Genomic DNA, 25,181 nt, shown 5'->3' on the forward strand with positions numbered 1-25,181 from the left:
TATATTCATACATCATATTAGGGTAAAAAACCTGTGTGTACATACATGTACACATCACCCAGTTAGCTCCTACCCATTCCCACCCCATTCCCTCCCCATCCCTCCTTCCCATGCTTGGCTTAGTGGTTGACTTCGATATGTTTAAGTATATCATCTTAAGGCTGGATAATCATTTATTTTATCTTTTACTTTATTTCATGCAGTTCACATACTCTAGAATTAGTCATTTTAGTGTGCACAATTCTGTGGGTGTTAATGCATTCAGAAGTTTGTACAACCATCAGCATTATTTAATTCTAGAACATTTGTATCCCCCCAAGTCCCTGAACCCCTTAGTCATCACTCTGTCTTCCCTTTTCCTATCCTCCAGTCCCTGGAAACCACTCATCCCCTTTCCATCTCTAAGAATTTTCCTGTTCTGGAATCTCATAATATTGGAAGAAATAATGTTAGGGAGCTTTGATGAGGTTTATGGGCCTCCCCTTTAAAAGATTTATTTTTGTCCCCATAATTTTCATCAGGGATTAGACATGGGCCATGTAGTGCATATTAAGTTGATCAATTTCACGAATATTTGAAAATAAGATATACTGTTTGATATTACTTTTTCATGAATATTTGAAAATAAGACATACTGTTTGATATTAGTTTTTTCTTTTCATTTATTATTTTTTCTTTGGAGGAAAAGTTTCATGGAATCCGGTGAGGATAAGGAATGAGTATCCTCTCTGTGCCACAGAAAGCCATATATTGGATATTCAAAAAAGCCCCACAACACCCCATATCCTTTCTGAAAATAGAAAGATTAACTGCATTTCCTTAAGGACTAGTTTCCCTTTAGAATTAATTTATTTTTTCTTCTTACTTTATTTTTCTTTCTCTTAATTTTTGAAGGAGTGATAATATTAGTTATCTGCAATGACTGTACCATTATTTTCTTTATAAAACTTCATAAATTTGTTTTTCTATTTTGATGATAGGTTTATCTGCTTTGGTGAGGGTGTGGCATCCCCCTCTAGGAATGGCTAATTTCTTTCTTTTATTAATCCTTGAAATTATTTTTTCCACTGAGGGAAATTAAAATCAGCAGGCTTTTGGAAAGGTTGAACACCCTATCCTTAGCAGGACTTCTATTTATTTTCTCTTTATTTAAAAAAAAAATCTTCTTGCAGGTAATAGGCTGAAGGGCTTGTGCTTCTTCTCTTTCCTTCTCAGGCTTCTGTTCTATGCTGGCCCCCTCTGGGAGCATCAAAAGTAGAGCAGCGATCGCTGCTTTGGGAAAAAAAAATCAAAACTGATGAAATGTCATTTAAAAGACTGTTCTTAGACAAACAAAGGTCCTGTTGTACCATAGAAAGCCATATATTGCATATTCCAACAATCCACAATATCTAAATTAATTGCTACATCCTATATGTTATTAAATTTTATTTTTATCTTCTATATTGCTGCCTTCTTTAGGGGAATATAAGGGTTAATAATGCAGAGGAAAGCATACTGTAAACTGTAAAGTGCCATGCTAGTAGTAAAGATCATATAATACTTCTTACAAAACCTTGAATGGTTTCCTGGCCTCTATGGGGTTTTCTTTTCCCAGGAGGCAATGTGGGTAAAGGCTTAATCTTTTCTTTCGGGCTACAGATCTGCAGAAGCACCATGTTTTAATAAACATAAGAATTGTACTCTCAGAAAGGAAAGATCCACTGACCAAATACCTCCTTGTCTTTTCTAGGGCACCCTGTAGCATATTCTCAGGAGTGCTCAGCATATATCAAATAAATCAGAAGGGATCATCAAAGCCTGCCAAAGGTGGGAGAGGAGAACCTAAGTGAAAAGAAAGTCATTTCATCCTGACCTTCAACAGGTTAAACATCTGGATCTATAACCCAAAAGCTGGTTATATTCACTGCAGATATTCTGTTCAATGAGGAAAATCAGTTATTACTCCTAAAGACAGCATCATTGTCAGTAATCTGTTGTTGTTGATGCTGCTGCTGCTGCCGCCGCTGCTGGAACCACATGGGATAAGGTTACTCTACTAGTTATATTTTTTTAATTGTTGGTAATTTGCTTCTTAGTTCCAATTCCAATATCCATTCTGAAAAATGGAAAGATTGACTGCATTTCCTTAAGGACTATATATTTCAGGCTACTTAAACAGACATTTACTTCTTACTCTGAAGCCAATAAAAATGCATTTGTATTCATTCACAGCAGCACCCTCTACATTGCTGGAAATGGAATTGATAGATTTCAAGCTTCAGCAAGTGTTTATTGAGGAAAAATAGGAAGGGCTGCATTGTAGCAGGTACCAAGAAAGTCTCTACTTCTGAGAATCTCAGAAATAGGTAAGTTAATGAAATAGTCAGTGAAGGATTACTAGACATCATATAAACAAATACTTGCTATTTTATAAAAGTTTGTATGTCCAAATACTGGTTTTGTGTACAAAAACTGTCCTATTATGATTTGAGGGACAATGGCACAGAGCCCTCCCTCCCCAAGTAAAAGCCACAAAGTGTTCCTTCAGATTTTTATTAGTTGCTTGTGTGGTGTGATTATAATTTCATAGCCAGTCAAAATCCAGTGAATAAAAATATAAACTGTCTTTCTTTCAGCACAGCTGAGGGGACATAAACAAATCTGGTTCACTTCATATATGCCCCACTCCCCCAAGAGAGTTATAGTGTTGTTAAGGAACCAATTCACACATCCTTACTTACACTTGCTGCCACCAGGTGGGAGACCATCGTTCATTTCCTGGGAATCAAAACATTTTAGAAAGGAAAGAATAGACAGGTTTGGTTCATAGACTGCATTACCTTGATAGTTGTCTGGAAAGAAAACATGAGTCCCCTTTTCTCAGTCTCTACCCTCATGATTGGCATAAAATTGCAACCAGCAAGTCCAGAAATCTTATTGAAACCCTCAAGGAGAACAGACTACAAGTGGAAAGATTTTTTTTTTTTTACTGCAGTACCAGTGGGCAAAATTATCTGGGAGACTTTTGCGGTTGTATTCAAACCCTTGGCTTTGCTCATCTCATCCTCTGAATTATCATGTTATTTTCATGTTTGCTATGTGCATTTCATTGTACAATGAAACTTGTATTTTGTATTGTTAACTGAGGTGTGTGTGTGTGTGTGTGTGTGTGTGTGTGTGTGTGTTCTTCCCCAAGCTTTCCTCAAGGAGGCAGTGTTTAAGAATAATCTCACCCCAGCTAAGATGGCAACCTGTTCTCATTGAATTGTTAACATGCAAGTCAGCTGGTTGTAGGTGCTACTTGATTGAGAAGGATGCAGTAGAAAATGGCCCTACCACTGAATATCAGATGTTCCCAGCTTCCCAGAGAGCAATTATATAGTGACATGGAGTGTGTTGGAAAAGGGTTCAGATCCTAGTGTGTTTTTTTTTTCTCAACCCTTCAAAATCCTTCAGATCCATGAATGAATTAATCGACATGATTTTTTTGGTGGATGATCAGAGTCCTTAACTCCATTCTACAGACAAGCAATTCAGCAAATACCTGGCTCTTCTAAGAGCAAAGTCACCACCTACTCGGGTCCTGATCTATCCATGCTGACAAATGTCTGTACTGTGCCTTTAGCCCTGCATTTAAATGGGCACTATGTAGAGGAAGCAAATCTGAATCTCCTTGCCTTGATCTTCCCTATCTGTTTGGCAACAGATATTTTCCTGTCAAGCTGGTAGGAGGGCTTTTACACAGGTAGATGATTTTCATTCAGGAATAAAGAAGAGGCTCCTGGTCTCCAGTCAGCCTTCCAGTGGCCAGATATCTATTCACTGCTCATCATGGTAATTAAGTCCCCCCAAATTTCACTTAAGATGGCCACAGGTTAGGTGATTTTTGCTTGCCTCCCTCCCACTAGCTTAATGCAAACTCTTCCATGAAGACAAGAGCAAGCCTCAGGGTTAGAGTGACCTATGGAGTCTAGCTGCCTCACCTTCTCTTCCTAAGAGAGGGTATCTGCAGAAAGGGGACTAAACCAATTCCTGTGAAATCAGGGTGCTGAATAAAAAATCAGGGTCTGAATTCCCTTAGGTACCATTTTATTTATTTTTAAACCTCTGCACTCTAAAACATCTTCTAAAATAATTTTCACTTTATCCTCCCTCCTTTTCAGTCCTTTATCACTGGGGATATTTTGCAAACTCAGGCCTTCTTATGCAGAACTCAGGAAGCAACCAGCGCTTCCATTTCCTGACGCAACCGACTCCCCTCCCCCTCCCTGCTCTCTACATTCTACAAGTGTTCGGTCCCCTGTAGAAGGGTCCCTATGCCCTGCCAAGCAGCAGAATGGACTGGCGGCTTGTCTTGGTGTATTGTTTACTTGCTTTTCTGTGTTTTTCTTTAGGGAAAGCTAAGTTGAAGTGTACCTGTGCTTATTGTGATTTTCAATGTTTTGTGGAACGAAGTTTAGAGGAAAGAAAGAGTAGGGGGTGTACAGAAAAAGCAAGAAACACAAACTCCCTTTGAAAAGCAGACAGAGAAGGTTTCAGGGGTCCAAGGTAAACACCAAAAACCTTCCTCCTCCCACTTGGGCAGGTGCTGGAGGACCCTCCATTCATCCCTCCTTCCAACCCCCCCCCCATAAGTGCTACGTTTTAGAAGGCATCAGTGTAGACTTGATAGACATGAGGGTTCCCATTCACAAGCTTTTAAACCTCAACTCTTGTTTTTGTGTCTCTAAACAAGGACTCCTATACCATTCCAGCTGGCCCTGGTGAGGGATTCCAGTTGCCCGCTTGTGACACGCGGCACATCACTGGATCACTGCGTTTGTGTCTACCTGCTGGGAAATCCTGCAGACAGATGGAATGGTGGCTTCGACACATACACACATGCTCCCCCACTCCTCCCTGCCAACCCTGCCCTTCCCCTGCAGTGCGCGTGGGTGCCGCCCATCCCCTCATCCTCAACAGGAGTACCAGCGCCCAGCAGCCGGCAGAGGCGCAGGGCACCTCCCTGGAGTGTCTCCAGTTGCGCCCCAGCTGAGGCGCCCCTCCTCAGTGGCAGGGAGGGGGCCAAGCAGGAGGGCTCCGCAGCCTGGGCCTCTGCGGCAGTGACCATGGCTAAGAAGTATGTCCCACTGCCTCTCTTCAACCCCATCTGCTGTGCGCATAGGACCTGCCCCAACATTATAGGTCTTCTTTTGCGCTCCCCGAGGGTGCCTTACACCTCTTTCAAGACATAGGCGCTCATTGCCCTGTCCCTTCTTCCCAAGAGGAGACCTGCTGGGACTCTCACCTCAGCTGTCACCCTCATTCCTAGCGCCATACAGCCCACTTTGCTTCCCACATGTTGCTTCCCGCCTCCCGACTGCTTCCCACTCTTCCTGGCTCCCCCATTCCTGCATCTTTCCAAGCATCTTGGTCTGTCAGTGGGATGCAAGGAATATAGAGTCCTGCGAGTTCCTTATCCATCGGACCTCGCCTGAATTCTTTCCTCCACCCCAGGGGATCTTATCCTTACCTTTATTCTGGACCAGGTCACAGGCGTCCGGGGAGATGGCAATGGCGAGGTCTTTAGACCCCTTTCTCCAGGGGCCACCGGACATTGCAGTAGACATGGTGCTGGACTCGGCTTCGGACACCACTCTGGAGCCGGCTCTGGTGCTGGCCCTGGGTCAAGTTCTGGGGCCGGATCTGGGTCTAGTTCTGGTGCCGGATCTTTGACCGGCTCTGGGTCTAGTTCTGGGGCCGGCTCTGGGGGCGGCTCTGGGTCTAGTTCTGGGGCCGGCTCTGGGGCCGGCTCTGGGTCTAGTTCTGGTGCCGGATCTGGGGCCGGCTCTGGGTCTAGTTCTGGTACAGGCTCTGGGGCCGGCTCTGGGTCTAGTTCTGGGGCCGGTTCTGGGGCCGGCTCTGGGTCTAGTTCTGGGGCCGGTTCTGGGGCCGGCTCTGGGTCTAGTTCTGGTGCCGGATCTGGGGCCGGCTCTGGGTCTAGTTCTGGGGCCGGCTCTGGGGCCGGCTCTAGGACAGGTTCGGGGGCCGGCTCCGGGGCCGGCTCTGTAGCTGGTTCTGGGTTCGGTTCTGTGTCTAGTTCTGTAGCTGGTTCTGGGGTCTCCTCCGGACAGGGTCCCGGAGCAGTCTCTGGATAGTATTCTGGTGCAGATTCTGGCGAATGCTCGGGAAGCGGTGGGGGAGCTGGCGGCGGCGGAGCCGGCGGTGGCGGAGCTGGTGGAGGAGCCGGCGGCGGCGGCGGCCACGGCGGCGGCGGCTCAGGAGACTCCGCAGGCTGCTCTCCATCCTGAGCCGGGGCAGTGCCCTGGGCCGCTGCAGCTTCGCGGTCCATGGCTGCACGCCGCCTCAGGTTAGGGCAGTTTGCGCCCTTGAGCTTGGAGGGCTAATGAGCCCTGGGGCGTCCCTTCCATCCCAGTCCGACATCCCCTTGCAGGGAGTCAAACTTTCCCCAGCCTCGCTCCATGGCTGACTGGGCTCTGAGGTCTAACCCGGGGGCGCTCAGCGTCTCTCCGTGCAGGAACACGCCCCTCGGTGTGCGCACACCTCTTCGTCAGCAGTCACTGGTCCGATGGGCGGGAAACAGAGGGGCTTGCGAACGCGGACTGGGCAGAGCGCTTGATGACCTCCTAGCGACGCGCGGGAGGAGAGGGGGGAGACCAGCAGGGGAGGGGGAGCGGAGCGGCTTGGGGGGAGGGTTTGGAGCCGGGTCCGCTTTTAACCCTTTAGTAATGCAAATGGAAGGGATGGGGGGAAGTGGGAGAAGTTGAGGGTCTTTGCAATCTCCCTAACTACTCAGCCGTGAGCTGCTGCTCACAACAGCATCCATCCTTTCTGGCTGCTTTCTCACCTCAGCAGCAGGTGAGCCTAGCCTCGGATCAACCTCTTGCCCCCATCTTCAAGCCTCTCGGTGGGCAAGTAATCCTTTTTATCTAACCCGGGATAAACAACCTGCGCGGAGCTGGTGTGTGTGTGTGTGTGTGTGTGTGTGTGTGTGTGTGTGTGTGTTTGGCAGACTGCGGGTCCACCTCCTTTGGATCGAAGTAAAATTTGTTCCTTTGCCCCGCCTCAGTGTTTGCATTTACCAGATCCTAGAGGTTTGCCGGTTTGCCTTTTGGGTACCTAGCTTGGGGTGCTTTGGAAAAGAAGCTATGAGAATAGACCGGAGCTAAGGTTTCCGCAACCTGCAGATGTAGTCCGGAGAGCTAGGCGAGAGTGCCGGTGGCAGTAGCGGCGGCTGGGTTGCGCGCTCCCTAGCTGAAGCTACTCTGAGCTCTGCGTCTATCCTGGCATCGCCGTGCTTTGCCCTAGGCAGTCGGTCGCCTTTAGCCTTTAGCTGGACTTCTCAGGCATCGGCAGGACTTTTTTTTTTTTTAACCGAAGTTGTTAATGTGTGAGCGTGTGTATGCGTGCCTTGGGCTGGGATCTATTCTCTGCAACACCCACACCTTTTTCACCTCCCGAAGCGCTTGACATCAGGGATGGGAGATTTTGTAGCGAAAAGAAAGGCGAGTCTCTGCTGCAGCACTCTTCCCAACACACCAGGGGACTTTAGAAGCTCTCTGGGCTGTTAGTCACGCACATATACATACAGACCGTCATCTTACCCAGATCTAGACTTTAGACGCCACTCACAATTAAAATTTGAGAACAGTTCCGATCAAGCTATTGTTGGGTGGGGGGTGGGGAGATGGATACCTATAAACCTAATTTGAAATACGACAAATTTATCTCCCGCGTACATAATGTCGCAGTTGTGGATGGCAGCACTCCATCTGCAGTCCCTCCTTTATCTCCTCCCAGACTATACCCCACTAGTCTCTGTTCTTTTGCCAACAGTGACCCGCCCAGAATTTTCTAGAACATTCAGCATATTTTTCTGTTCCCTACACAACATCCCAGCAGTAAATAGTACCGCAGAACACAGTCTCACCTAACCCCCCTCCAACAACCAGAGTCTCTGATTAAATCTGCATTTCCCATATTCTTGCTACAGCTTTGCAACCTAAGCCCACCCATCCAGAGATGCACAATGATGCTTAGCAGCCACTAAGCTCAGTGCAGGGACCACCTCTAACCTCTGGGGAAGGAAAAATCCAGGAGAGGTGAACCCTGTCACATCCTTCAGGTGGCAACTCTCCTTCCAGTAAATCCACACTATGGGTCCATCCTCTTCATCCGGTTTGGGCTTTTTCTCCTCTCCTACACTCCCAACTGCTAAGCTGGCTTTAACCCTAAGAGTTCAGAAAAGAAAGCTACAGGTGCCAGGACGGACCAACTGGTAAGCCCAGGCTTGGAGATCACATCTCAGGCTTTCACACCATGGTGAAATCCCCATGCTGAGAAGTGACCAATATCCCATATGTAAATCTTGCTTTTCACTAAATCCCACCATGTAGTTAGAATTGCTGAGGGCTAAGCAGTCACAGAATAAGATGACCTCTTGAGTTAGAGAGTGATGGGGTGGGGTTTGACATATACAGCTTGTCCTCGAGGAGGACACCAGCAGGGGACAACTTGGAGCTATTGCTTTATGTCTGTTCCTTGAACCTCCTGTCTATAATTCTGTGCTCATTCACAACGAGTTCAAAGTTATGATATAAACGCTAGCTGCAAGGTCAGCTCCAGTTGTTTGTATTCGGCTTTTGCTCCACTAGGGTGGGTTACAGGAGATATATTGCCTAGATTGCATTAACGATTAGGTTAGAGGCTTTTAAAAATTATTTCTCAGCACACCACAAGCTGTCTGCCTTCGCTAGCAGCAAAGAATGTTTTTTGTTTTGGTATCTCCTCAACCCCATATTGAGTATAATGCTTTACAATGCAGGGAAAGAGGATCAGTGTAGTCAATTAGTGCCAGATTTGGGCAAGCAACTTTGCTATAAGCAGTGTACATCTTCCTCTCAGAACCTGTTGTATGATTTTTTTTGAGAGAGAGAGAGAGAGAGAGAGAGAGAGAGAGAGAGAGAGAGAGAGAGAGAGAGAGAGAGGGAGGGAGCTTTTGCTTAGATGCTTACACGTTTTTCTAAAAACCCAGCTGGGGCCATAGTAAGGATTCAGGAAATATCTATTAAATAGCTGATTCATTGTAGGTTACTGGTTACAGTGTCTTTTTTCTGCATAGCTTGTTAGCAGTATTTGATATTTCAGATGATTAATGTTCTCCTAAGAATATCTTTTCTGATTGAATGAGAGTGATAAAAATGGCCAAGAGCTACAAAGAAATTTCTTCAACCTGGCATACCTGGAGTGGTCACTATTTTCACAGAGGTTTCAGTGTCTCTACTGAAACCTGGCTCTGGATGTCCTAGGGCAGACATGGTCCCTATGCTGGTGTGATTGTGCACGATGTGTAAGCTACCTGATTGGGCTCAGTGAAAAACTGATCACCACAGTGACTGTTGAGTATGCAGTGCTGTATTCCCCCCTACTCCCAGCACTTACCTCAGTTCCACCCTAAATAAAGTCTATCCAAGCCAGCATGGAGATTCTTCTATTTCAGCCATGCTAAGAGTTGTGGAGAGGCAAAGGAGAGAAAACTTGCGAAATGTAGTCCAATTAAAGCTCTTCTTTCTCTTTAAAAAAAATCATTTTCATTGAATGAAAGAGTAACACTGCAGTGCAGAGTAGAAGCCCCCTTTCCCTTGACCAATAGCATCAAATTCCCTACATCCTCCCCTTTGGAGCAATATGAGAAGAAATCAGTGCCTCCAGAGTCTTAGCATCTGCCAACCTCCCCCACTCCTGCCACCTCAGCAACGTGCAAAGCCGAAATAGCAACTTTTATAGTAATCTGCTAAATAGAATAAAGAGATGGGATGAAGAACAGAGTTTACAGAGAAGGGAGAGGATTCAGACAATTAATTTAGATGGGATTAAATGCAAACCTGTTATCCCTCACTTGCTCTGGTCTCGCAGGATTTAATTGATGTCGGTCTGGAGAGTTAAAAAGTTAATACCCTGCATTCGGATAATGCCTTTTGATTTCCAAAGCACTTTCACATATATCATCTCACTTGAGCCTCACAACAAATGCACGAGGGAAGTTAGGCTGGATTTCCTTCGCACGCCCCCACCCCCTAACCTTTTATTTCAGAGGAGAAAACACCAGTCCAGTGAGAGTAAGTGTCATGTCTTAGGTCATGGAGATAATTAGTGGTGGAACAGATATTTAGAACATGTGTCTGTCACTCAGCTTCCAGCTGAAGGAGACCAGAGCACAGTGCCCAGCTGGGGGTTGTGACATAGGGGCTGTGTAAATCTTCTCTGTAGCAGAACAGGAAACCCCTTAATATTATTCTTTCCCTTTTCCAGCCTATAAGAGGAGCAGTGACTCTTGTGTTTTTTACCTCCGGGTTTCTTCTCTCTCTCTCTCTCTCTCTCTCTCTCTCTCTCTCTCTCTCTCTCGATGGTAGTCAATGATCTGTAACCAAGATCATGATAGGAGATCCCTGTTTAGAAGAACCTTTGAATATGTTTAGAATATAATAATCCACCCAGAGTGTACTTGTTTTATTGGTTCTCTTTTTATATTTTCTTGAAGTGAAACACTCCATAGTTAAAATGCATTTGCTGCCAGTTTGAAGAGCACGTAGCTCTGTTAGAAGCCACCTGGAAGGAGAGGGGGCATAGATATATGGCATGATCCTTCGCACAAAACTCATTAGAACTCCGTTATTGGGATAAGCCAAATATAAATGACAAATAGCCCAAACACAGATGACAATTTGTAATCATAATTCTACAGTTAGTACTTTTCTGAAAGTTTAGGAAGGTGGGGACAAAGTGTGACAGAATAGAAAGGAAAATGTAAAGGGATTCTGAAACCAGATTAGGGTTTTATCATTAAACAAACATCATGACCTTATATTAATCATTTGCCATCTTTGGGCCTCAGGATGTCTCACCTGGAAAATGGAGCTGAGGATAAAGTTGAATTTAGGTAGACAGTTTAAAGCCTAGCAGAAAATATCAGTGTAGTTGTCAATGGAGATTGAAGCTAGGGGTGCTCTGCCTCTGAGCTATACCTCCAGCCCTTTTTATTTTTTTATTTTGAAACAGAATCTCACTAAGTGCTGAAGGTCTTGCTAAGTTGCTGAGGCTAGCCTTGAACCTGCCATCCTCCTGTCTCAGCCTCCCAAGTACTCGGGTGATGGGTGGGTGCCACCACACTGAGCAGTGGGGGGCATATATGGAGGTGGATCTTGAATAATGCAGTTAATGTGGATTGTAAGGAGGAAGAAGTCAAAAGGCACAAGGAGAAGGGAATGACTGGAAATGTGGAAGTGAGAATGAGCTTCTACACCAAGGACAGAGAGAGAAGGTTAGAGCAAAGTGGAGAGAGAGAGAGAGAGAGAGAGAGAGAGAGAGAGAGAGAGAGAGAGGAAGAAGAAGAAGAAGAAGAAGAAGAAGAAGAAGAAGAAGAGAAGAAGAAGAAGAAGAAGAAGAAGAAGAAGAAGAAGAAGAAGAGAAGAAGAAGAAGAAGAAGAAGAAGAAGAAGAAGGAGGAGGAGGAGGAGGAGGAGGAGGAGGAGGAGGAGGAGGAGGAGGAGGAGGAGAGGGGGAGGAGGGAAGAGAGTAGAGTTGTATATGACTTTGATTGCCAAACTGAAGGCTTAGCAAATTTGGTTTTAAAGGTAATTGGGAGCCAGCAAAAGTTGTTTGAGTACAGGAATGACATGGTAAAATTGATCAGTGAGAAAAATGAACCTTGGACAGTTTCTTGGTTCTGGAAGCATCCAAAATCTGTTTTAAGCTGATATCTAGTTAATTTGGGGTCATTTGTAAAATCATGATTCTGTCTCGATTTTTGCTGCAACCACTCATTTGGGATCTGAACTGCCAAGGCTTAGTGCTGAGGCTGCTGGCTCGAGGGACCTGCTTAACCACCTGCCTATACATTTGGATTCAGTCCATAATGGGTCATTTGGCTTCCATGGACTCAAAATGCTAATGAAATTCCTAATTTGAAATTCTAAGTGATGATGAATGACCAGGGAATGAGAGAAAGGTCTTTGTAGGGAGGCAGGAGTAGGATGGTTGTGGTTGTGAAAGCAGATGAGGAGATTGAGGACAGTTTGAAGGAGGATACGAAACAATGGATTTTTGCAGAATCACCAACTTACTATGGCTTAGATATGGGGAAAAAAACAGAATGAGAAGCAGTCTTCCAGTTCAGACTACTCAAGGATCTAAACTGAACTCAGATTCTTAAGAGGAAATTAATTGCTCTAATAGTATAGAGGAAAGAAAAGTAGTAAGATTTGGTGTGCGAGGTCACAGGCGCGTGTGGGGCACAGAGCTGATGGCTTCCCTGAGGTGATGCTGTTTAGAAAGAGTTGGGAAGACTCTGTCTTAGAACCCTCATGGTGTCATGTCACTAGTGAAGGAAAGTGAAATATTCACCCTCAACATGAGAGAGAGAGAGAGAGAGAGAGAGAGAGAGAGAGAGAGAGAGATCCTTATCCAAAGAGGAAAACGGTTCATATATGAACATAAGATTATTTGAACTGTTTCCATAATCAAATCTCCCTTTTCACCTCCTGAGGTAATTTTTTATTGGCAGTACTGGGGATGGAACCTAGGGACATTCCTACCTTCAAGCTACACCCACAGCCATATTCTTATTCTTTATTTTGAAACAGGGTCTCACTAAGTTGCAGAGGGCCTCACTAAGTAGCTGAGGCTGGCTTCCATGAACCTGTGATTCTCCTGTCTCAGCCCCCCAAGTACTGGGCGTACAAGTGTGCTCTACCATGCCCAGCATGTTTTAAAAACGTCTTTATCAGAAAAAGAGCACATTAAATACATGTGGAATATGTTTATGCACAACTTACTTGGTATACTTAACCAGCATCTAGGATTTGCCCTAAAATTTCCAGCCCCCAAAACGAAGAAAACCCAAATAATCAAAAAGATAATTAAAATAAGATAGCAAAATGTTGGTATTGTACCCAAAAGATGGCAAACTGGGATTCACTATGCTATTGTATGATATTATTTCTACTTTTGTGTATGTTTGACATTGTCTGCAATAACAGTTTTTTTTTAAAAAGCTGGGCATGCTGTGTGCCTGCAATCCTTGTACTTGAAAGGCTGAGATAAAGAGGATCACAGATTCGAGGCCTTATTTGGCAATTTAGTGAGACCCACAGCAACTTAGTGAGACACTATTTCAAAATAAAAAATAAAACAGTCCTGGAGATGTAGCTCAGAGGTAGAATGCTTCTGGGTTCAATCCCTAGTACCAAAACAAATTTGTTTCTTCAAAATGAGAAAGGATAATTTTAGCAAGACTCTCCCTTGCAAAAAATGCTTTTTATTCCACCCCTCTTCGCAAACGTTTCTTCCTGATGCCCATTCAAGGGGAAGTGACTTAGGAGGGAGAAATAGGTAGGGAAAGGAATATAAGCAGAGGGGTTGACAGGCAGAGCTGCTGTGAGGAAGGTAGTTTTCTTTTCCTGCAAAGAACCACTCAATTCGTCCTGTCCCCTTTTCTCTTCCCTTGTAGCTGTCCCTTATTGAGAGTTAGCTCACAACTCACATTTCATTGGTTCTTTGATAAGACGAAATCTTAGTGTCTTTACACAACTGAAGTGACTTACAGTGCAAGGTGTCACATAACTCAGTTGTCTTCCATGGAGAGTAAAGCATAAGGCAGTCAGTTCAGGGTCTCCCTGTCATCACTCACCTCTTAGTTTTATATCCCCATCCTCTAACAATGTAGCCTTTGAGGTCACTGCAATTTCTGGTAGCATCTATTTCCTTCAAACACACTCTATGGACCACCACAAAGTTGAGTTCATTCCTCTGCATTTGTTTCCGCAATCACAAAGCCCTTTCCCGATTGGACCTCGGGACCTTAATTTGGATCTCAGGGCAAAACTGCAGCCTCCTGACATCAGAAATTCTTGATACTTCTTTATTCACTCATTCAACAAATAATATTCACACACCCATTACATAGTAGGCATTTATTTGAATGTTTGGGATTGAGCTTACACATGGCAGACAGTATGACTGCTCAAGTAAGTCTATGGCATAGGGGATGAGGCTATACTGACATTGAAAAGACAAGTAAATATAGAAATGAAAAAAGTGTTCCATACTACTTTGGGGAGAATACAGGGATTGAACTTAGGGGCATTCTACCTCGAAGTTATAACTCAGGGCCTTTTAAATTTTTTATTTTGAGAATGATCTGGAACCTGTGATCCTGTCTGAGCCTCTCAGTACTGGACTCAAATCTATAATCCTTCTGTCTTAGTCTTCCAAGTACTGGGACTCCAGGATACTATGCTCTACTTAAAGGTGTTTTTTTTTTTTCCCAGGACTGGGGATTAAACCTAGGGCTTTGTGTATCACTTAGTTAAACCCCAGTCTCACCCAGCAGGTTTTATCTTTTTTTTGCGGTACTGAGCTGGAGCCCATGGACATTTACTTCTGAGCAACATCCCCAGCCCTATTTTTTAATTCTTTATTTTGAACAGAGTCTCACTGAGTTGCAAAGGGCCCTACTAAGTAGCTGAGGCTGTCCTCGAACTGTGATCCTCCTGTCTCAGCCTCCCAAATGCTGGGATTACAAGTGTGTGCCACCACACCTGGCTCGTGCAGCAGGTTTTATTATTTATTTTGGAAATGGGTCTCCCTAAGTCGTTGAGTGTAGCCTCACACCTGTGATCCTCCTGTCTCAGTCTCTCAAGTACTGATAATACAGGTGCGTGCCACTATGCTTGAGAAAAAAAGTTTCATAAAGTGATACATGTGAAGAAGAAAGCAAAACAGGATGATGTGATAGATAGTACTAGGAGGGTCATTCTTGTCAATTTATCTACTCATTTGCTTGATCCTATAGAACAAAGTAGTTTCAAGTTCCCTTTCTCAATAACAAACCCACTAAAGTTTAAAGTGTTTTCTACTAACTGTTGATTTGGAAAACTTCCAACCCTTCATAAAATTTGAAAGATAAATACAATGAACACTCCTGTATTCTTCACCAATATTCTCCAATCATTAATATTTTTCCATATTTACCTGATGCATTCTCTCCCTCTTATTGGCTGAGCCATTTAAAGTTGGCTACAGACATCATGACACCCGTAAGTATTTTAACAGCTATCTTCCAAAGAGCAAGGACATTCTTCTGCAACACAACACAATTAGCATACTCAAGAAATTAACAATGATTAATATTATCTAACATTCAAAGTATATATTTCTCCGATTTTCCTAAATTGCTCTGTATATATTTTTATAAATACAGGATTAAATCAGAAATTGCATGTTGTTTTGTCTTGTTAGTCTCCTTTTATATAGAATAGTCTTCAGTTTTTATTTACATATTTATTGGTACTAGGATTGAACCCAGGGACTTTCTACCTCTGAGCTACACCCACAGCCCTTTTTATTTTTTATTTTGAAGCAGGCTCTGGTTGTTTAATTTCTGAGGCTGGTCCAAATCCCGCAATCCTCCTGTCTCTGCCTCCCAAATGCTGAGATTATAGGTGTGTGCCACGGTGAAGGGGTTTCCAGCTTTTATTCGTCTTTCATGACATTGACAGTTTGGAAGAGCACAAGCCAAGTGATTGATAGTCTGGACATCAAATTGAGTTTGTCTAATTTGTTTGAGACTATATATTTGTGGAAGACTTAAATGAGAAGGCAACTTTCTGATGAGTCCCATGAGAAGAAGGAGATGGCCCTAAAATAATCTGGGGACACTGATTATAGCTAGAGTAATAACAAGTAACAAAGTCACTGAGATGGGAACAAACTCATTGTTTTTGAGGAAGAGAAAGCTGTCCAGAGTGGTTGGAATTTGGAGATCAAGTGGGAGGGAGGTATGAGGTGAAATAAAATAGTTATGCAGAATTCATATCACAATGAGCCATATAAATTTGGGAAAGAGATAGGATTTTGTTCTAGTTACAGTGATAAACCATTAAGTGTTTTAAGCAATTTGGTAACATATTATAATTTAAATTTTCTCTTAAAAGTAGTTTTTATTTTCTAAAAATTGTACTTTAAGTCAAGTGTGGTGAAACATGCCTATAATTTCAGTACTTGGAAGGCTAAGGTAGGAGGATCACAGGTTTCAGGTCAGCCTCAGAAACTTAGTGACACCGTATTTCTAAATAAAAGGAGAGGGGCTGGGGTTGCAGATTGGAAGTAGAATGTCCCTGGACTCAATTCCTAGTACTGAAAAAAGTACTTTATGTGCAGGTAAAAACAAATTATTTATTACAGCTGTGAATACCCCCACATTATCTACTCTCTAGAAGGAACTAAAGTCTTTTAGCTAAATAGTATGTTTACAAATCTAATTTATAGCTTTTCAGATTAATGTTTTCTATGGAATAAGAATGTTTGGTTCATTATTCAGTCCCCATGCACATACAAATAAAAACTTCTCATTCCACAACTTCCCACTACAGTTATGTCATAATTTGGATTAGATCAATATTCATTGCTCATATTATTATGACTATGGAAATCCTATTCGCAGCTGAGTTATGTAGCACACTATGATTGCTTTTTCTTTCTTGCACATCTGCTCATTTCTAACGGAGTAGATAATTATCTTGTTTATTCACTTGTTTATTTTTCTATATACTCAGCGTTAGTTCAGCCACAACCTGTTCTTCAATTGACTAAATCTTCTCCCAATACGTGATGATGTAGTGACCCTTCCATCAATTTCATCTTCTGGGAGACATTGCGCTGAATTGCTCTAATCTAGCCTGATTGCATGCTCGCTCTCTCTCTCTCTCTCTCTCTCTCTCTCTCTCTCTCGCTCTCGCTCTCGCTCTCGCTCTCGCTCTCGCTCTTTCGCTCTTTCTCTTTCTCTCTCTTCCCCATATTCCCAGTCATTCCAAAGACATTTAGTCATTGTCTTCCAGCTTTGAACTTTTGAGAAATCTTAAGCCATTCTGATTCCTTGTAATTTTTCTCCCATGGAAGCTATTAGGTTCTTTGTTTTGCCTTTATTGAGCAGTATCAAATTGCTGTACCCTGGTCCATTTTTGTTGAGTCCTTTTAATCTTTGTGTGTGTGTGGTGCTGGGGGTGGAACCCAGGGGCTTTCTACCTCCAGGCTATACTCCCAGACCTATTTTATATTTTATTTGGAAACAGGGGTCTCACTAAGTTGTTGAGAGCCTAAGTAGATGAGGCTGGCTTTGAACCTGTGCAATCCTCCTGTCTCAGCCTCCCAAGCACTGGGATTACAAGCATGTGCCACCACGCCCGGCAGTCCTTTTAATCTTAAACCTATATCTCAATTCTGGGGAAAAAAAATCCTGAATTATTTATTTATTTATCTCTTCAAAACTCCTGACCCAGCCGGGCGTGGTGGCGCATGCTTGTAATCCCTGCCCTTGGGAGGCGGAGATAGGAGGATCCCGCAGGTTCGAAGCCAGCCTCGCTGGCTTAAGAGACCCTGTTTCCAAATCAAAAAGGTATAAAAAATAGGTCTGGGAGTGTAGCCCGGAGGTAAAAGGGTTTCCAGGAACCCCAGTACCACCAAAAACAAACAAACAAACAAACAAACTAACAAACAAACAAAAACCTCCTGACCCAACCCCTCAAACTCAGGTAATTCTTTTGTTCATGTGGTGCTGGATATTGAACCCTGTGCCTCGCACATGGATAGGTAAGTGCTCTACCACTGAGGAACCCCTGGCCCAAACTCAGGTAATTCTCATATTGGATTTCCTGTTCTAATCCTACAATTTGCTTATATTTTATCTACTAGTTTCCATCTCTTCATCTGTTTGTTGAACTGCTCTATTTCTGGGAGCTTTCCCAGCTTTATCTTCCAACTCTTCTGAAATGGCACCCAGAGTTAGTATGAACTCCACTGGTTTAGGGCACTGTCACCAACAAGATCATCCTTATTACAGAGGCCAGAAATAATTTCCTTGGTATCCTCAGGATACCCACACTTTTGACCAACTCATTGAGAATTTGGCAGGGGGTGGGGACTCCATGTGGCCTTTGGTTTGATAATTCCTTAGAATAACTTAAGAAACTCGGGAAAGTGCTGTGTTTATAATAGCAGTATTATGAGAGAGAATGCCAATCAGAACTAGCCAAATGAAAAGACCTACAGGATAATGTCTGGGAAAGTCCCAGTAATGGAGCTTCCATGTCCTTCCCCCATGATATCAGGATAGGTCATCCTCCTCTCACATCATTGTATTCATTGCCTGGGAAGTTTACCAAAGCCTTGGTGTTCAGAGTTTTCATTACATATGTATGATTGATTGAATCATTCACTATATGATGGAACCAATCTCCAATCCAACTTTCTCATCCCAGAGTGCAGTTTGAGTTGGTTCAAATTCTTAACTGTCTAATCACATGGTTAGTCTTTCCAGCATGGCTAGCTCCCATCCTCAAACTTTCCTGAAGCCCACCATGAGTCACCTCACTGGCATGAATTCAGATACAATCCCAGTGGCCCAGAATGAATAGCAAAGACACTTCTGCCACTCAAGGAATTTCAAGGGTTTTGAAGCTCTGTTTGAGGAGCCTGGGACAAAAGCTATAATTTTTCATTATGCAATAAAATATAATAAGAATTTCAAGAGCAGGAATTGTAAGAGCAATTTTCTGTTCTCTGAGTATCCTTTCTAATTTAATCTTGTTTTTGTTTGATAGATACCATATCTTCTCTTATCTCTTTGAAGATGATAAAGGTTGTTAATGTTCATCTGTTTCTTTTATGTATTTGGTTTATTTGTTGGGTAGGTTTCTCTATTTGCTATCACAGGCTTGTCTCAGATACCTCCTCACACTTGATTACTTGCTCATGCTTATGAGTAGGTTTCTAAAATCTTAGCTAGGGGGAGAGAATAGTGAGACTTGTAGGTTATGGATGTATTTATTCTCTATAGCAGTGTAACAAGTTACCACAAACTCAGGGAGTCTAAACAACACATGTTTATAGTCTTATATCTTCTATGCATCTGTAAATCAGGACTGGTGTATCTGGATCCTTTGTTCAGGGTCTCCACATACTGAAATCAAGGTAGTCAAGATGCAATCAAATCTGGAGTTTTGAATGCCAAAGAATTTGCTTCCAAGGTCATTTTGGTTGTTGCCAGAATTTATTCCTTGAGGTCATAAGACTGACAACCTTGGCTTTTTGCTAGCTGTTGGCTGGAAGCCACCTTCAGGACCTAGGGGTCATCCACCTTTCCTTAAGGCCACTGGCAGTTTTTGCCATGTAGACTTATTCAACACAGACTTTTATTTCATCAAGTCCAAAAGATGAGATCCTGGCTTCAGCCTGCTAAGGCAGAGCCTTATATAATGTAACTTCGCACCTTTGCTATATTCTGTCAGCTTAGAAGCAGGTCACATGTCCCACCTATATTCAAGGGGAAAATTACACAAAATCATGAACACCAGGAGGTATGAATCATTGGGGAACTCTTTAGGGCCTGTCTACCAAAGGAGGTTTCACTGCAAGGTGATGTGACTAGATCACTTCACCAGACAATTCTTTAAATCAACATTTTTGGTGTTTTTTTTTTTTTTTAGTACTATGGATCAAATCCTGGGTCATTCTACCACTGAGATATATCCCTAGCCTTTTTATTTATTTTTTTACATAAGATCATACTCAGTTGCCTAAGCTGAGTAAAGTGAACTTGTGATCCTTTTACCTCAGACTCCCAAGTAGCTAGGATTATAAACATGTTCCACGGCACCCAGAAGCATCTATAATTTTTTCTCATTCCCAAAAAAGAAGATTCCAATACCCTGCCTGGAGTTTGTAAACCTGACTCCAGCAATGAGAGAAATATAGTGTTAGAAGTCTCAATAATCAATATGTAAATGTAATAATCCTGCCATCCATATGGTGCCTCTTTCTTGACTGTATTCAAATCCTTTCCAGTCTAGAGACCCTCTGTTTGGCTCTCTCTACATAATAAACCTTACATCCAGTGGGGATTGCAGACATAGACAATCACTCAACAGTGTGGAGTTGTAGAAAATATCTTGTGATCTAACTACATAGTTAAAATTTCAAAGCCAGGCATAGTGGTACACACCTATAATCCCAGTACTTGGGAGGTGAAGACAAAAGGATCACAGGTTTGAAGCCACATAAGCAACTCAGTGAGACCTTCAGCAACTTAGTGAGACCCTATTGCAAAAGGAAAAATAAAAAGGCTGGGAGTGTAGCTCAGAGGTAAAATGCTCCTGGGTTAAATTCCTAATTATCCCCCCATACCCTTCAAACAATATTCTCTTTTCCAACTTCACTTTTACTTCTATATCCAGAAATACTGATACCACTAATTTTTGAGCCTTTTGTGAACTGTATTGCTTATCAATTTTCACTACTGCCAGTTTTGGATTCAATTTGCTTGGGTCAGCTAAGTCAGTTGCCCTTGTATTTCTACTTTCTAGCTTCAAAAATTGCATTGTTATCTTTTCTCCCCAAATTATTGTCATTTCAGTGAGGTTTGGCAAGATTGGAGATAAATGCATGTGTTCAAATTGTTATGGTCAATGGGATGTTCTAATTTACATGTTAAAATATTACTGACTTTATTTAAAGAATAGATTATGAGGGAGTAGCAATAGTGGAAGCTGAGAGAAAGTAGCCAATCAAGAGATATTTGAGAGGAGAAATATAGCTTGGCAGTATATTGAGAATAGGAGGCAGAAAGAGGGAGAGGTAGAGAGGTAGGGAGGGAGATACAGAGAGAGAGGGAGAGAGAGAGAGAAGATCATGACTCTAGGTTTTACTTTAGGATAGATAGTATATTTCATATTTTCCCTGATTCACTGTTTTCATGTTATTTTCTAGGACTGCCATCAACACACTTGTGCCCGCTAGCTCGTACTATTGATGTCATCACAAAACCAACTCAGAGCAAATATAACATAGCTGGGAAACACAGTAACCATGTGATAAGAAAACGCTAATTTTACTGATAACAACAATGACAATAACAATAGCTTTCCTTCATGGAGCGATTACTGTAAGGCAAATTTTGTGTTAAGCATGTTCTATATAGTCTTTAATTTACTTTCTTCAACAGTCCAGTGAGGTAGATATTTATCTGTAGTTCATGATTATTGAATCATTCAAGTGGATTCTTTCCAAATCAATTAGGCTGGAGAGGATAGTTTCACTCCAAATTGTGTCAGGGGCCCTAGGAGTGACAGGAGTGCATATCATACCAGTTGTCACCACTTCTACTTATTTGTGGTCCACCCTACACTTGTGGTAGGATTCTTTGGTTATACTGCCTGTCTCTCCTATTAACCATCACCTCCTATTCTTGCCTCTGAATTTTGTTTCCTCTAAAAAAAAAATAACCCTCCTCTGATTTTCCCAGAAATGTCTATTTTTCTTCCAATGGCAGCAAAAAATTCAGTCTTCCTCTACTCCACAACTTCCTTCTAGGAGAACTTATGGCTATAGGATGACCTCTGAAGAACTCAAGTATTGATTTCAAAGGTGATCTCATTGAATCATGAGGGTTCCAATCTCATCAGTGTTGTAATGGATTTATTGGGTGATAACCTGGCCAGGTCGAGTGTGACTGGAGGGAGTATGACACTGGGTGTGATTTTAGGAACTGTGCATGTGTCCATAGGACCCCTATGAGCTTTCTTTGCATCTGGGCTCCATGATATTAGACCCCCTTCACTCTTGTTTGTTCTGCTTCCTACCTTCATGCCCTGAGCTCCACAAATTGACCTGGATTTAAACCTCTGAAATTGCTAGAAATGTGAGCAAATAATCCTTCCTTTGTCTAAGATGTGGTTGTCAGGTATTTTAGATTCCAGCAGTGAGAATAATGCTGACCAAAACAGGAAAGCTGAAGGCTTAGAGTGGAAATCAGAAGAATGTGGCCCAATCTATAAATTTTCTGCAGAATTTCAGGATAAACAGCCTGAGAATGGAAATACCTTAAAATTTTCACATAGACCAGAAGAGGAAAACTAAGAAAAACAAGGAGAAGTGACTCAATGCCATTTGAGACTTTTCCTGAGATTCTTGAAAAATGGGAGAGTTGGGGGCACTGGGCATAGACAGTGTACATTACAGTCACTTATTGCTAATTATGAGATTTGTGCCCCTAGAGGAAAGTCTTGGAGTCAGTTTCAGCTGCCATGACAAAATACCACACACTGGGGAGGGGGGCTTAAACAACAGATGGTATTATGGTTTGTATTTAAAATGTACCCTGAAATCTCATGTGGGTAATGCAGCCGTGTTCAGAGGTGGGGTAGGGCTAGATGAGGTGAATGATTGGGGGCATGGCTTTGGGGACTCTATTTCTCTTCTGCCTCCTCTTCTCACACTCTCTGCTTCCTGACGACTGTGAGATGAGTGGGTTTTTTTCCCCTTGTTCACTATGACCTGAAACACTGCTTTCACTGTTTCTACCTTGAAGGCGACTGACTGATAATGGTCTGACCTCTGAAACCATGAGCCCCCAATAAACTTTTTCTTCCTCTCAGTTGTACTTTTCAGGTATTTTGGTCACAGAGATGAAAAAGCTGACTAAAGGTGGTTATTTCTCACAGTTTGGAGGATGGAAGTCTGAGATAAGGATATCAGTATGATCAGGTTCTGGAAATGGCTCTTTTTCCTCCTGGCTTGTGGATAGCCATCTTCTTGCTGCATCCTCATATGGCACACACACACACACACACACACACAGAGAGAGAGAGAGAGAGAGAGAGAGAGAGAGAGAGAGAGAGAGAGGTTTCCTATGTCTTTTCTTATAAGGGCACTAATCTCATTATGAAGGCCTTATCCTCATGATCTCATCTAAACCTCATTACCTTCCAAAGCCCATCTCAAGTTACCAGCACGTTGGGGTTTTTGGCTTCAACATATGAGTCTGGGGGAATGTGATTCAGTTCATATACGAGATTAAACTCAGCTCTGCCAGGCCCTTACTGAACATTCAACCTAATGTTAACCAATACAAATGAGAACATGGGAGATTGACAACCAAGTGACCCCAGGTGAGATTTGCATGGACCCTTTTGCTTCCGTTGTGCCATTAGCTGTGGCAGTTCCTGTAGAGCTAACATTCTTCGCCTCTCACCACTTTTGTTCTGCTGAGTTCTGGTTGGATTTTCACTCCCCTGTAAATCTCTTTCTTTTGTGTTATATTAAGCTTCATTAAGGCATACTCTTGGTATGATAAGAGATGTGGCTAGATTGACTTACTACATACTAAAATATCATTGACTTTCCTCCCCTGAGAGAAGGTTCTTTTTGTCTGCGTGACAAGTGATGGGGGTGAGGGTAATTCAGAGAATCGAGTTCAGAAAGAGGTTTGACTTCTTTGGAGACAAGAATGATGAGGGAAGATTTTGTAGTCTTGACGACATAAAAACGTTCTCTCTCTCTCTCTCTCTCTCTCTCTCTCTCTCTCTCTCTCTCTCTCTCTCCTCTCTCCTCTCTCTCTCCATGGAAACAAAAACGTGAATGAGACTGAAGGAGTCAGATAATTCTTATATCCTCCCCCATTTCCACCTCCACCCCTAGCCTAAGGGCTAGTTTTTTTCTTCTTTAGTGCCAAGAATGAACATACTAAAGAATGAAAGGGGATATTACAGTGCCAGTGTCATAAGGAACTGAGTAACTTAGTTTTCCAGTTATTGTAGTTCTGGTTACTGCTATAGAACTTTCCATTTTTTCCTTAGGCACCTTCAGAATAGACTCATATAGACATTTACCATTTACCATGCTTGAGTCACATACTCCATGGTCTCAATGCACACAACTCCATTTTTGCTGTCGATTTTGTTTGGAGATGGGGCAAATAGTGTCTTTCTAGGCAGCCAACCATATTCAACATTTCACCAAACTCTACTGGGCACTTACTATGTGCCTAGCACTGAAGTAGACATTAGTAATAGAGAGACACATAAGACAGAATTTCCTGATTCTGGTGCACTTAGAGTTCCACACATAAATATCTCTTCAAGGCAGACATACAGGAATTGCTGAGGTACAATATAAGAAGTGTGGTGATTTTATGTCTGGACAGAGTGATAGCTCAGAGGAAATGCAGTGTATCTCTGCTGTAGGAGGAACCTAGGAAGTGTTCACAGAGGAGGTAGCACTGGAGCTGTTTCAGAGACAAAGAAGAAGGAAAGTCATTGTAGTTCTAAGGAATTGCACATGTGAATACAGAGAAATGTAAAGAATCACGGAGAATGCAAGCAATTCAGGTTGACTGGATCAATGTACTGTAATTTTGTTGGAAAAGAAGCTAAATAATTGGGCCTGGTGGCTTACAAGAGGATAACAGGTTCGAGAACAACATCAACAATTTAGGGAGGCTCTTATCAACCTAGCAAGAAACTGTTTCAAAATAAAAAAGAAAAAGTGCTGGAGGTATAATTTGGAGGCAGAATGTCTCTGGATTCAAGCCCCAGTACAGAGGAGAGAGAGAGAGAGAGAGAGAGAGAGAGAGAGAGAGAGAGAGAGAGAGAGAGAGAGAGAGAGGAAGAGAAGAGAGGAGAGAGGAGAGAGGAGAGAGGAGAGAGGAGAGAGGAGAAGAGAAGAGGAGGGGAGGGGAGGGGAGGGGGAGGGGGAGGGGGAGGGGGGAGAGGGGAGAGAAGAGAAGAGAAGAGAAGAGAGAAACACTTGAGTGATCACGAAGGATATTTTTGTGTATGCACTTGGATTTAACATTGAACATTTGAGGGTGGAGACATGGCATAGTATTATTAGCAATTTATAAAGTTCACTCCAGCTACTCTGTGGAGGGCAGTTTTAATGGAGACAGGAATGAATACAAGGAGACTGATTAGAAGGTTGTTTCAAAGATCCAAGGGAGAGGTGATAAGATTTCAAACAAAGGCAGTGACAGGGAAAACAATCAGGAGGGAATATGATTAAGGAGCCATTCTGAAGTAGGTGTAATCGGATGTTGTGGCCAATTGAATGTGGTTACTGGGGAGTGGAAAAAGTTTTTTGTGACTCTCAGATTTCTAATTTAGGTGACTTGATAGAAGACAATAGCATTGATAGAAATCAGTAGGAGAGATCCAGCAGACAGTAGAATATAAGCGCCTGGAGTACAGGAGTGATGTGCAGGTTGGAGATAAAAATTTGTGTATCATTCATGTGGTAGGTTTGAAGCCATGGGAGTAGAGAAGATTTCCTTGGAGAGTTTGTGGGGTGGTATGTAAAAGGTGTTGTGGATCA

At 42.7% G+C, this 25,181-nt stretch overlaps 1 protein-coding gene across 1 annotated transcript in view; it reads right to left on the bottom strand.

The window, feature by feature from the left end:
- DGKK (diacylglycerol kinase kappa) overlaps positions 1 to 6,313 on the bottom strand; it is a gene marked incomplete at both ends in the record, with an annotated part of 168,427 nt that extends 162,114 nt beyond the window's left edge. The window contains 2 exons of the mRNA XM_080718578.1: positions 5,495 to 5,605; positions 5,831 to 6,313. Of these exons, the coding sequence (XP_080574704.1) occupies positions 5,495 to 5,605; positions 5,831 to 6,313 (594 nt within the window). The remainder of the gene's footprint in view (positions 1 to 5,494; positions 5,606 to 5,830) is intronic.
- Positions 6,314 to 25,181: the final 18,868 nt, after the last annotated feature.

The sequence above is a fragment of the Muscardinus avellanarius genome, assembly GCF_963383645.1.
Source record: "Muscardinus avellanarius genome assembly, chromosome: X".
Classification (NCBI taxonomy): Eukaryota; Metazoa; Chordata; class Mammalia; order Rodentia; family Gliridae; genus Muscardinus; species Muscardinus avellanarius.